The sequence below is a fragment of the Camellia sinensis genome, chromosome 6 (assembly GCF_055761805.1).
Source record: "Camellia sinensis isolate YWXY chromosome 6, ASM5576180v1, whole genome shotgun sequence".
Taxonomy (NCBI): domain Eukaryota; kingdom Viridiplantae; phylum Streptophyta; class Magnoliopsida; order Ericales; family Theaceae; genus Camellia; species Camellia sinensis.
In genome coordinates, this window is record NC_138966.1 from 64,731,522 (window position 1) to 64,742,511 (window position 10,990).

A 10,990-nucleotide genomic window follows, 5' to 3' on the forward strand; every position below is an offset into this window, starting at 1 on the left:
GTTACTGGTGCTATCACCTCCAAGCTTGGCCTCAAGAAATCCAGTCTTATTGAGGTGTTTAACATCGTCCCATGTTTTTATGATCCATTCTTCTTGTTTGGATAAGTGAAATATATTAATGGGCGTGTTAAGAATCTTCCTCTGCAACTATTCTGTTGGAGCAGCTCGTTTGTGAAGTGCTCGGATTACTCCATTATAAGTAACTACTACTACTCTCTCACTTGCAATGGAATGTACAAAACATATGGAAACAAAAAAAATGGAATGCATTGGGCCAAAAGCACAATCCACCTTTAAAAAAAAAAAAAAAAAAAAAAAAATTGTATACGAGAAGGCATTGTCTACAAAATTTTTTTGATAAACAACACAGAATTTGTATCAATGAAACTATGTTTCAATTAAAATGATGAGAATTGCTACTCCCATCATTGTGATAAAAGAACTAGGATGCATTATGAATTGCTAAACATTGGTTTAATTGCTTACTGAGATTTCCTAGTCAGTCTTGGCAGATAAAGATGCTAGATATGCATCTGGACTAAGCTTGGCTGCTTTATGAAGTACAAAACCTTGAAGATCTCCAAGATGTCGTTCCGTCATATTTGGATCTTGTATAACCTAAAAACATATCAAGAAAAAAAATTAAAACAAAATGTGCTTGTCTAATTTTGCAAGTCTTGAGAAGCATGTTTACCTCGTTCTTCTATTTCATAATACTCCTATAATTTTGTCCACCCGCAAACCTTACCCCAAAGGTTTCTCTTATTTAGTCAAGTTTTATAGTTTATTCTTAATCAAGTTTAATCACCTTAATTGCCAAAGCCTCTTCGAGGAATGCCTACATATCTCAATGTTTAACCATCTTGACATTGTGTTTAACCTCTCTGTCTCCACTTTAATCAAGGCATTAATTTTTTTTTTAAAAAAATTGTTATTTTCTCCAAACATGCAATCAGAGTACACCAATCTAGCAAAGTTGTTCCCCCTAGCAAATAGGGGACTCTACTATTTCCAAAGCACGTCATAGCCTATAGAACGGTTATTCTTTTATTTATTTATTTTGTTTCTTTAATCATAATACCTTAGGCACACCACATTTTCTTGCTATAATATGAGCAGCAGTTGAACAAGCGTAAAGATCCTCTGGAGTATTATCTCTAGAGTCATCTCTGGCAGTGAAAGATAAGGAGCCGAGACGTGACCACTCACCAAATTAAGGGTTGAAATTTAAACTCACCAAAACAACACTGTTTTGGTGAGTAATTTGAAAAGAAAAATAAAATACATAATTCAAATTTCTTTTGTTTGTTCTGGGTTTCACTTCTATCACCGACCCATTTCCTAAACCTAACCCCACTCCGGCATAGCCTCCCTCGCTGGAGCTCTCCCAGTCGTCGCCCGCCCATTCTCACTGATTCGTCGCCTCCTTCGTCCTCACCGTCTGCCACCAACATCGCTTTTCTCTTCCTCCTTTCATTGTCCTCCCCTTAAAGCAATGGTGCCTTTTGTGATACAGCAGAAAGAAGGAAGGGACTTGAGACAAGAACAACAAAAAAAACATAGAGTAAGAGAGAGACAAGAAGAGAGAAAGAAGGAGATGTTACAATTGGTGGAACAAAAAAAAAATTCGCTTTTACAGATCGAACACAAGAGAAAAGGGACTGAGAAGTAACTTCAATTGATGTTCTTAGATTAACCTCAGCATCACCAATTCATCGATTTTCTTCGTCATTATCAACCAAACCCATCAAAAACTTTCAAATCAAGACTCATTCAGAGTCCATTTCCTCATAAATTCACGTGGGTTTGCTTCCAAAAAAGCTCTCTCAGCATCAAGGTATATAAAACCTATAAAGGTTTTGAGTGTTTCAAGGTCTGTAAAATTTATTTTTTTGGATACCCACTAAGAAATAGTTTATATTTAACAAATTTTCTTTTCTTTTGTGTTATTTTATTTTTCTAGGTTTGTGAATGATATACTTGGAATGTTCAAAAATTTGATTTGGGTATTTCACAAAGTTTTTTATTTTCGATTGTTGAAAACAGTCAAAAATATTGAACCAAACTGGTGGTGTGTAATTAAGAGAAGGTTTGAAGTTGAAGGTTTTTTGGTGGAGGAAGGAGGGGTGGCAGTTAGTGGAAGAAAAAGAAGCCGAAGATGCCTCCGGCAGCTGAGAGAGAGGAATTTGGCGATGCTGGCAGAGAATCCAAGTCTGGTGATGGAATCCCTTTCTCACTATGTTTTTGTTTTGTTGTTCCTCTCTCTCTCTCTCTCTCTCTCTCTCTCACTCGGTGATGGAAGTGAAACCCAACAACAAAAGAAATTTGAATTTTTTATTTCTTTATTTTTTTTTCAAATTACTCACCAAAACAACATCATTTTGATGAGTTTAAATCTTAACCTTTAGTTTGGCAAGTGGGTAGATATTAAATCATGGGCAGATGTAGCTGCAACATCGTGGCCAACTTGCCAAACTAAATCTTAAATCTTAACCTTTCCATCGCATTAACCCCAGACATCGTATTCAATGAGATATTGAAACCCTAGAAGTAGATATTAATTCATGGGCAGATGTAGCTGCAACTTCAACTTGTTCAAACATTCCTTTAAGATATGTTCCTTCCATCCATCTATTCACCCAAAAAATTTTATTTAATTCACCCAAAAAAATGTTCCTCCCATCCTTACTGAGGGTTATGTTAGTGTTGAGTTGCCTCCTAGACCTAACCCATAGGAGAAATGGGACTCTTGCTTAGTGGGGTATTTTGTTGATAAAGAAGTGGCATTCAACTACATGAGAAACAGTGCATTTAGCATGTGGAAAGACAAGGGTCTCAAGGAAGTCCCTAGCAAATGGAGAAGGCTTTATGTTCTTCTTTTTTGAAAATCCCGAGTGCTGCAGTGTTATGCTTGAGGGTGTGCCATATTATATTGGAGGTTTTAACATTATCGTTAAAAAGTGGACTAGAATAATGAAATTGACTAAAGAGAAAGTTACCAAAGTTACTGTATGTGTGAAAGTCTTCAATGTGCCTTTAGAATACTGGGATTGTGATGGATTGAGTCGTATTGCAAGTGCGGTAGGAGTCCCATTATTTATCGATCAACTGAATGATAAAGGGAGTCGAATCTCATTTGCCAAAGTTTGTGTGGAGATAGAAGCTAAATCAAAATTGCCATCAATGTTTAAGGTTAGTTGTGAAGGGGATGATGTTATTGTTAAGGTAGAATACCAAGGCTTACCAGCTGTTTGTGAACACTGTTTGGTTTTTGGGCATGACACAACCAAATCTGTTAACACTCAGGTCGCCAAGCTAATCACTCTTCAAAAAGAAACTGAGGATCAGCTTGATCCAGGATGGAGTGCTATCAAAGCAAAAGGCAAGAGAAAATTTGGAGAGTCTGCTCCTACACAAGAGGATGCGACACAGAATCTGAAATCTGGAGGAAATTCTATCAACTCTAAAGAGAGGCAAAGCATTAGTAAGTAATAAGTATCTGTTTCAGAGAGCAATTCCATTGAAATAGAACAGTCAAGGGTTGAACAAGAAGATGAATCTGCATGTCCTAGTGGGGAAATCTTGGTTCCTAATATTGCAGGCTTGGAGGAAATGAACAAGAAATTGGTAGAAATTGCTCAACTTGCCCTACCTAATGATGAAGCACTTCTGAAGGTAGTGGAGAAGGTTGGGGAATCCACACCTGGTAAGCACATTTCCAAAGATAGAAAAGAGCAATCCCATCAAGCCATAGAAGCAAAAAGTAATTCCTCTGGCAAGGGTAATACCAGCCAGAGGAAAAAGAAAAAGTAAGTCCTGTTTTGGGGTGGGTTGAATTAATTTGTCTTGTTTCCTATGACTTTTAAAATAGCTTTATGGAATATTAGAGGGTTTAATGACCCCTCTAGGCACAAAGAATTGAATAATTTTTTGATAAGTGAAGATATTAAAGTTATGGGAATTTTGGAGATCAAAATAAAAGCTACTAATGAGAATAAATTTTTTTCCTCTTGTTTGAGGAATTGGTTTTTTTTGTCTAACTCACAACCTACTAGAACTGGGAGAATATGTGTATGCTGGGATCCAAATTTTTGTAATGTGGATATGATTAATTCCTCAAATCAATTCATTTTTTGTGCTATCCAGGATCTGTCTAAGGTTTCTGTCTTTTATGCTTGTTTTGTGTATGCTGATAATAGACATGTTATTAGGAACATATTTTTTGAGTCCATGCATAGGATGTCCCAATCTTAGTCCAAAAACCCTATTGTATTCCTAGGGGATTTTAATGCTATGAGGTATAGTTATGAGAAGTTTGGTGGGTCCTCTTCTTGGACCCCTGAGAAGGAGAAGTTTAATGCATACATCCTTCAGTCTGATTTGGTTGATCTCTCTTATGGAGGCTGCCAATTTACTTGGGCTAACAAAAGGGCTAGTGGTGATTATATTGCTACTAAAATTGATAGAGTCCTTGTTAATGAAGCCTGGCTTGATGTCTTCCCTGCCTCTACTGCTACTTTCTTTCCCTCCAATATATCTGATAATTCTCCAGCTGTGGTGACTGTTTTTGATGAAGTTGTTTCCTCTAAGAAACCCTTCAAATTTTTTGATTTTTGGGCAAAACATCACGATTTCCTTCCTGCTGTTTCCCAAGTCTGGAATCAGTATATACAGGGGGTTCCTATGTTTAGAGTTTGCAAAAAACTTAGGGCTCTAAAACTTGTGCTCAAAACCATGAACAAGAAGGAGTTTAGTGATATTTCCACTAGAGTTTTGGCCACAAAGTCTGAATTGAGTTCTGTCCAATGTAAGCTTGACAAGGATCCGAGTAGCATAAACCTGCAAATTCTTGAAAGAACTCTCTATAAACAGCATGTTGACCTCAGTGTTGTTGAAGAGAGTCTTGCTCACCAAAAATCTAGGGTCCAGTGGCTTGGGTTGGGGGATAGGAATAGTAATTTCTTTTTAAAATCCATTAAGGGAAACATCAATAAGGGTAAGATCATTGGTATTGACATGGATGATGGGAGTAGGTCTACTAAGGCTGAGGATGTGAATAATGCCTTCATAGACTTCTACTCTAACCTGTTTGGTACTCCTCCTAGAGACCACTATAATGGGTTTGATCATATTAATAGTCTTATGAAATCTAGAGTCACCTCTGATCAAGCTATTACTCTTGCTAGACCTGTGACTGATCAGGAGATTAAAGAGGTTTTCTGGTCTCTTAAAGCTAATAAGGCCCCTTGCCTTGATGGGTTTTCTGCAGGGTTCTTTAAGAATTCTTGGGATGTGGTGGGTAAAGAGGTTACCCAAGCCATTCGTGCCTTTTTTGAGTCAAGTAAACTTCTTTCTAAGGTGAATAGTACCATCATTGCGCTCATTCCTAAGGTCCCCAATCCTGTGAAAGTTGGGGATTATAGGCCTATCTCTTGCTGTAACGCCATCTATAAATGCTTTGCTAAAATTATTGCTAACAGGGTCAAGATTGTCTTTCTTGAGCTTGTCAATCCTGTTCAATCTGCATTTATGCAAGGTAGAAGAATCTTCGATAATATCATTTTGTCTCAAGAGATTATGAGAGGGTACCACAAGAATTCACCTATTTCGAAATGTGCTATGAAAGTTGACATTATGAAGGCCTATAATAGTGCTCGATGGGAGTTTATCCTTGACATCCTTAAAGCTATGGCTTTTTCTCCCATCATGATCTCTTGGATTCGAGCCTGTATCACTAGCCCTTCTTTCTCTATCTGTATTAATGGTAGTCTCCATGGGTACTTCAAAGGTGCCAGGGGTCTTAGACAAGGTGATCCTATGTCTCTGTACCTCTTTGTTTTAGCTATGGAGATCGTTGCTAGGATCTTTGAGGAGAAGTCTAAGCATGCCCTTTTTAAGTTTCATTGGAGGTGTGAGAAAACTAAGATTGTAAATCTATTCTTTGCTGATGACCTCATGATATTTAGTAATTGTGATGTTCCTACTGTTGAGTTGATCATGCAAGGGCTTGATGAATTTAGTAAACTGTTTGGTCTTACTCCTAGTCATAGTAAGAGTAACGTCTACTTCTCTGGTTGTAGTAAGCAATTAAGAGAAACTATCCTTCAAGTTATGAAGTTTAATGAGGGTACTTTGCCTGTTAAGTACCTTGGGGTCCCTCTTATCACTTCTAAATTGAGAGCCTCTGACTGTCAAAAGCTTATTGATAGGATTACTAATAGGATTAGAGCTGGGCCAATAAATCTCTTTCCTATGCTGGTAAAGCTCAACTTATCCATTCCATTCTCTTTTCTATGCAAGTATACTGGTCATCACTGTTTATCCTTCCTAAGAAGGTTGTTAAAGACATAGAGAGTATCCTTAGAGCCTTCTTTTGGTCTGGCACTGAGCTCAAGAAGCATAGTACTAAGATTGCTTGGGAGAAGGTTTGTACTCCTAAAAATGAGGGAGGCCTTGGTTTTTAAGTCTTTAGAGGTTTGGAATAGGGCTGCGATTGCCAAACATATCTTGTTTCTTTTTTTCTGGGGGTGAGAAATCCATGTGGTGCCAATGGGTTGAGTCCTATTCACTCAAAGGCAAAAGGTTTTGGAAAGCAAAAGTCCCCAATGACCCTTCTTAGGCCTGGAGGAAGATCCTGTCTCTTAGAAGTGCTGTCTCCCCTTTGATTTTGCATAGGATTGGGAATAGGGATTCTACCTTCGTATGGCATGATAATTGGCACCCTCTTGGTCCTCTTTAGAATAGGTATGGTGACAGAATTTTGTATGATTCCAATCTCAATAGTGAGACTTAGGTTAATAAGATTATTGATGAGGGCTCCTGGAAGTGGCCTACTCCTAATTCTTAGGAGCTTGTAGGAGTGATCATCCTACCTGGCAACTTAACCTTGATGGTGAATTCACTATAAAGTCTACCTGGAATCATTGGGGGCAGAAGTTTGACAAAGTTACTTGGCGCAAGCTCATTTGGGGACATCAAGTGATCCCTAGAGTGAGCTTTGTTGTGTGGATTGCTTTTCATGAGAGATTGAATACTGGTGACAGATTGAAGCAGTTTGGTTTGTATCCTACTTCTACCTGCTCTCTTTGTCAGGATCCATCTGAGAGTCACTCTTACCTCTTCTTTAATTGTAAATTCTCCTTTATAATTTGGGACGCTATCAAAGCTAAATGCAATGTGAATTCGCCTAATCTTCAATGGCCTGATGTGATCAGCTTTGCTACTAAAGAGATCAAGGGCAATTCTCTGAAATCAATAACCCTTAGATTGTCCTTTCTGTGTTCTATCTATCAGATTTGCCTTGAGAGAAACAATAGGATTTTTAATAGTGAATGTAAACCTGATGAGGTGGTCACTAGATCTATTATTCAGATGGTCAGAGGCAGAATTTTTTCTATTAACAATTTGCCTAGATCTACAAGTGATGGCTGGTTTCTTTCCACATGGAATCTGCCTGTGACAATTTTGAAGCCCGTTTGCTCAACAATGGGAAGCTATTGAGTGTTGTGAACTCCTTATATGAGAGTTGAGTGGAGGGGAGCAAAAATTGAGTGTTATTCTATTTGTTTGCTTCTTTGTGCAACAAGGTTAGGAAATGGAGAGCAAAGTTGAGGGTTGAGTGACCTTAGTTCTATATTTAATGAAAGTCATACATATATTTGAGTGGCCTAGCTGTGGGTTTAGTGGAGTTAGCCTTGATATGGGTGGTGTGCTAATTTTTATGTATATTATACATCGTAATATGCAGGTTAATGAAGCTATTATAGAGAGCTGTGAGTTCCTATATTGTGGCTCAAGGGATGTGAGCCCCAAAATTGTGTGTTGGTGCCTAGTGATGCTTTGTAATTTATTTATCCCATCTGCTGGTTACACTTACTCCATGCATTATGATTGGCAGGTTGTGGTGACTAAGGGCAGAATGCAAGGGCTTCTAGGAGACCTGACTGTTTCTGTATGCCTATAGCTGAGGTTTCATCATTATGAGGCTGGTTCTTGGTTTACTGGTGACATAACTTGGTGGTCTGGAGGTGGCTCCATTGTGCGCCTATCCACAGGAATTGAGGCTTGGTGGAGGCAGCAGTTTGTGCCCTATCTTGCTATTTGTTTTTACTTTATGTATACGTGGTATAACATATGGTACAACTTTTTGGAACTAAGTATAATCCATGGTTGGTATAAATTTTTGACATACTTCTACGGGTTGTGTAGGAGATATTTTCCTTGTTTGGGTTTTGTATTTTGTATTCTGAATAGCCTGGTGTATTGGGCCACAAGAGATGATTTTCAAGACATGGTGGCTTCTACAGGTGATCCTTTTTGGTGCATCATAGTTCATGCTTACAGGAAGGATGCTCCATTTCCTTATCCAATTTGTTGCTGGATTGGTTTGGACTTTTGTGTTCAAGACCCATATTTCTTGTGTAATATGGTAGCTGAGCAATATATTAGTCATATTGCTCTTTAGGGTTGGGCGCAGGTCCTTTTTGTCTGGGCTTGGGTTGTGTTTTGTGAGTTTCTTGGGTTTGTAGTGTTGTATAGTTGGTAGGGCCTAGGGCATGCCCCCTATTTATTTGTATTTCTTTGTTTATTTTATTTTGTCTTATTCACCCAAAAACAATATGAGCAGTCTCAAGAGCTCGCTTTAAATCAGATGCGTACACAGCAGAAATTGCATTCTCTTTAGAGAGTCAATCAGCCACGTTCAGGAAATGCTCAAATGGCATTGGATGCCAATGAAACTTGACACACACGACTAGCTAGGCACAAATGACTTATAGGAGGAGTCGGAACTCAAAACCACTTCTCGGTTTTGAATCTAGAGCCTAATTTCTGCTTGTGAAAACTTATTCTTTAAAAGAAAAAATTTCAAACCGGTTGACACACCAAAATGCTCAAATGGCGCCGGATGTCAACGAAACTTGACACACATGACTAACTAGGAGCAAATGACTTGTAAGAGAAGACGGAACTCAAAACCGATTCCTGGTTTTGAATCTAGAGCCTAGTTTCCGTTTATGAAAACTTGTTCTTCAGAAATTCTTTTTCGAAATGGTTGACACACTAAAATGCTCACACAACATTAGATGTCAACGAAACTTGACACATGACTAATTAGGCACAAATGACTTGTAGAAATAGATGGGACTCCAAATCACTTTCCAATTTTGAATCTGGAGCCTAAATTCCTTTTGTGAAAATTTGTCCTTTACAAACTCTTTTTTGAATGGGTCGACACACTAAAATGCTCAAACGGCGTCGGATGTCAACGACACTTGACACACACGACTAACTAGACACAAATGACTTGTAGGAGAAGACAGAACTTGAAACCGATTCCTGGTTTTGAATCTAGAGCTTTATTTCCGTTTATGAAAACTTATTATTTACAACCTTTTTTTCGAACCGGCTGACTCACTAAAATGCTCAAACGGCGTCAGATGTCAATGAAACTTGAGACACACAACTAACTAGGGCACATGAAAATGATTCTCGGTTTTGAATCTAGAGCCAAATTGCCGTTTGTGAAAACTTGTTCTTTACAAACTCTTTTTATCTTTTGTGTTTATTCAATTATTGTTAGATCATAGCACAATGTGTTCAATCACTACCTGATTGTAATAGTGTTTTCATCATTGTAGGATGTAATTAAAGTTTCTTTGGATAGTTCACGTATACCAATAATCCAACTAGCGGAGTGTCTTTTATTAGCGACAATCCGTTGTGTGAAATTGATGGAGTTCCAATTGGCCCTGAATATTGCAAAGTCTGTCTTAAAAGTGAAAAAGTCAAACGCTCTTTTGGAAACAATATCTTGAAAGGTCTAAGAACAGTTGGAGAAGCGGTTGGAAGATACATTGTGTGGCGCTCGATTCATGTATATGTTACAATCTTATTTATGTATTTATTTATTTATTGAAATAAATATCAAATGTTTTACATCCCTGTAAGCTTGAAATTAATTATATTGTAAATCATTTTTTTTTCTTTTTATTTTCTTTTTGCAGATGCAACCCTTTTGAGTACGTGACGATATCTTCGCATAACGATATTAGAGTTTACAATCTTATTTATTTATTGAAATAAATATCAAATGTTTTATATTTTTTGTAAGTTTGAAATTAATTATATTGTAAATGATTTTTTTTTGGCTTCTTTTTACAGATGCAACCATTTTGAGTACATGGTGATATCTTCTTACATATATATTGGAGCTTACAATCTTATTTATGTATTTATTTATTTATTGAAATAAATATCTAATGTTTTACATTTTCTATAAGCTTGAAGTTAATCATATTGTAAATAATAATAATAATAATTATTATTATTATTTTGTGTCTTTTTGCACATGCAACCCTTTTGGGTATATGATAATATCTTCGCATATCGATATTGCAGCTTACAATCTTATTTATTTATTTATTTATTGAAATAAATATCAAATGTTTTACATTTTTTGTAAGCATGAAATTAATTATATTGTAAATGATGATTTTATTTTCTTTTAGGTTTCTTTTTGCAGATGCACCCCCTTTTGAGTACGTGATGATATCTTCGCATATCGATATTAGAGCATACTGTTAATGTATATGTTTTTTTTTATTATTTATATTGTTAATACTTTTGTTTTGCTTTAGATACAAAAATTTAAATTCTTGAATATCAAAAATTATTAGTATTATTGGAGGATGTTTTATATATTTTTGTAAAGAATATTTGGCTGATAATTGTTACAAGGTATACATATATATATATATATATATACGTATGATTTTGTGGATGTGAATGTGAATGTGGATGTGGATGTGAATGTATTTTACTTTAGAAAATATTAATAATTCGTACATGGAATGAATAAATAAACTATATATTGATTTTATGAAAATAATTTTATTGCGACAAATATAAACCGTTGCTGATGTATTCATCATTTCCTTACATTTTATTAGTGACGAGTTAACCTGTTGCATATACATTGTAGTTCAAATTT

General features: G+C 36.5%; 1 protein-coding gene across 1 annotated transcript; it reads left to right on the forward strand.

Annotated features, from left to right (window-relative positions):
* The first annotated feature begins 4,293 nt into the window (after positions 1 to 4,293).
* Positions 4,294 to 9,815, forward strand: LOC145793331 (uncharacterized). The gene is made up of 6 exons (XM_082876134.1): positions 4,294 to 6,258; positions 6,336 to 6,425; positions 6,934 to 7,374; positions 7,748 to 7,801; positions 7,898 to 7,951; positions 9,639 to 9,815. The coding sequence occupies exons 1-6, from the start codon at positions 4,294 to 4,296 to the stop codon at positions 9,813 to 9,815; spliced, it is 2,781 nt and encodes a 926-aa protein (XP_082732260.1).
* Positions 9,816 to 10,990: the final 1,175 nt, after the last annotated feature.

Coding starts and splice junctions, on each gene's coding strand:
- LOC145793331 (XM_082876134.1), top strand. CDS start 4,294: ATGAGGTATAGTTATGAGAAGTTTGGTGGGTCCTCTTCTTGGACCCCT. Junction 6,259..6,335: donor TAAATCTCTTTCCTATGCTG/GTAAAGCTCAAC, acceptor CTTCCTAAGAAG/GTTGTTAAAGACATAGAGAG. Junction 7,802..7,897: donor TATATTGTGGCTCAAGGGAT/GTGAGCCCCAAA, acceptor TATGATTGGCAG/GTTGTGGTGACTAAGGGCAG.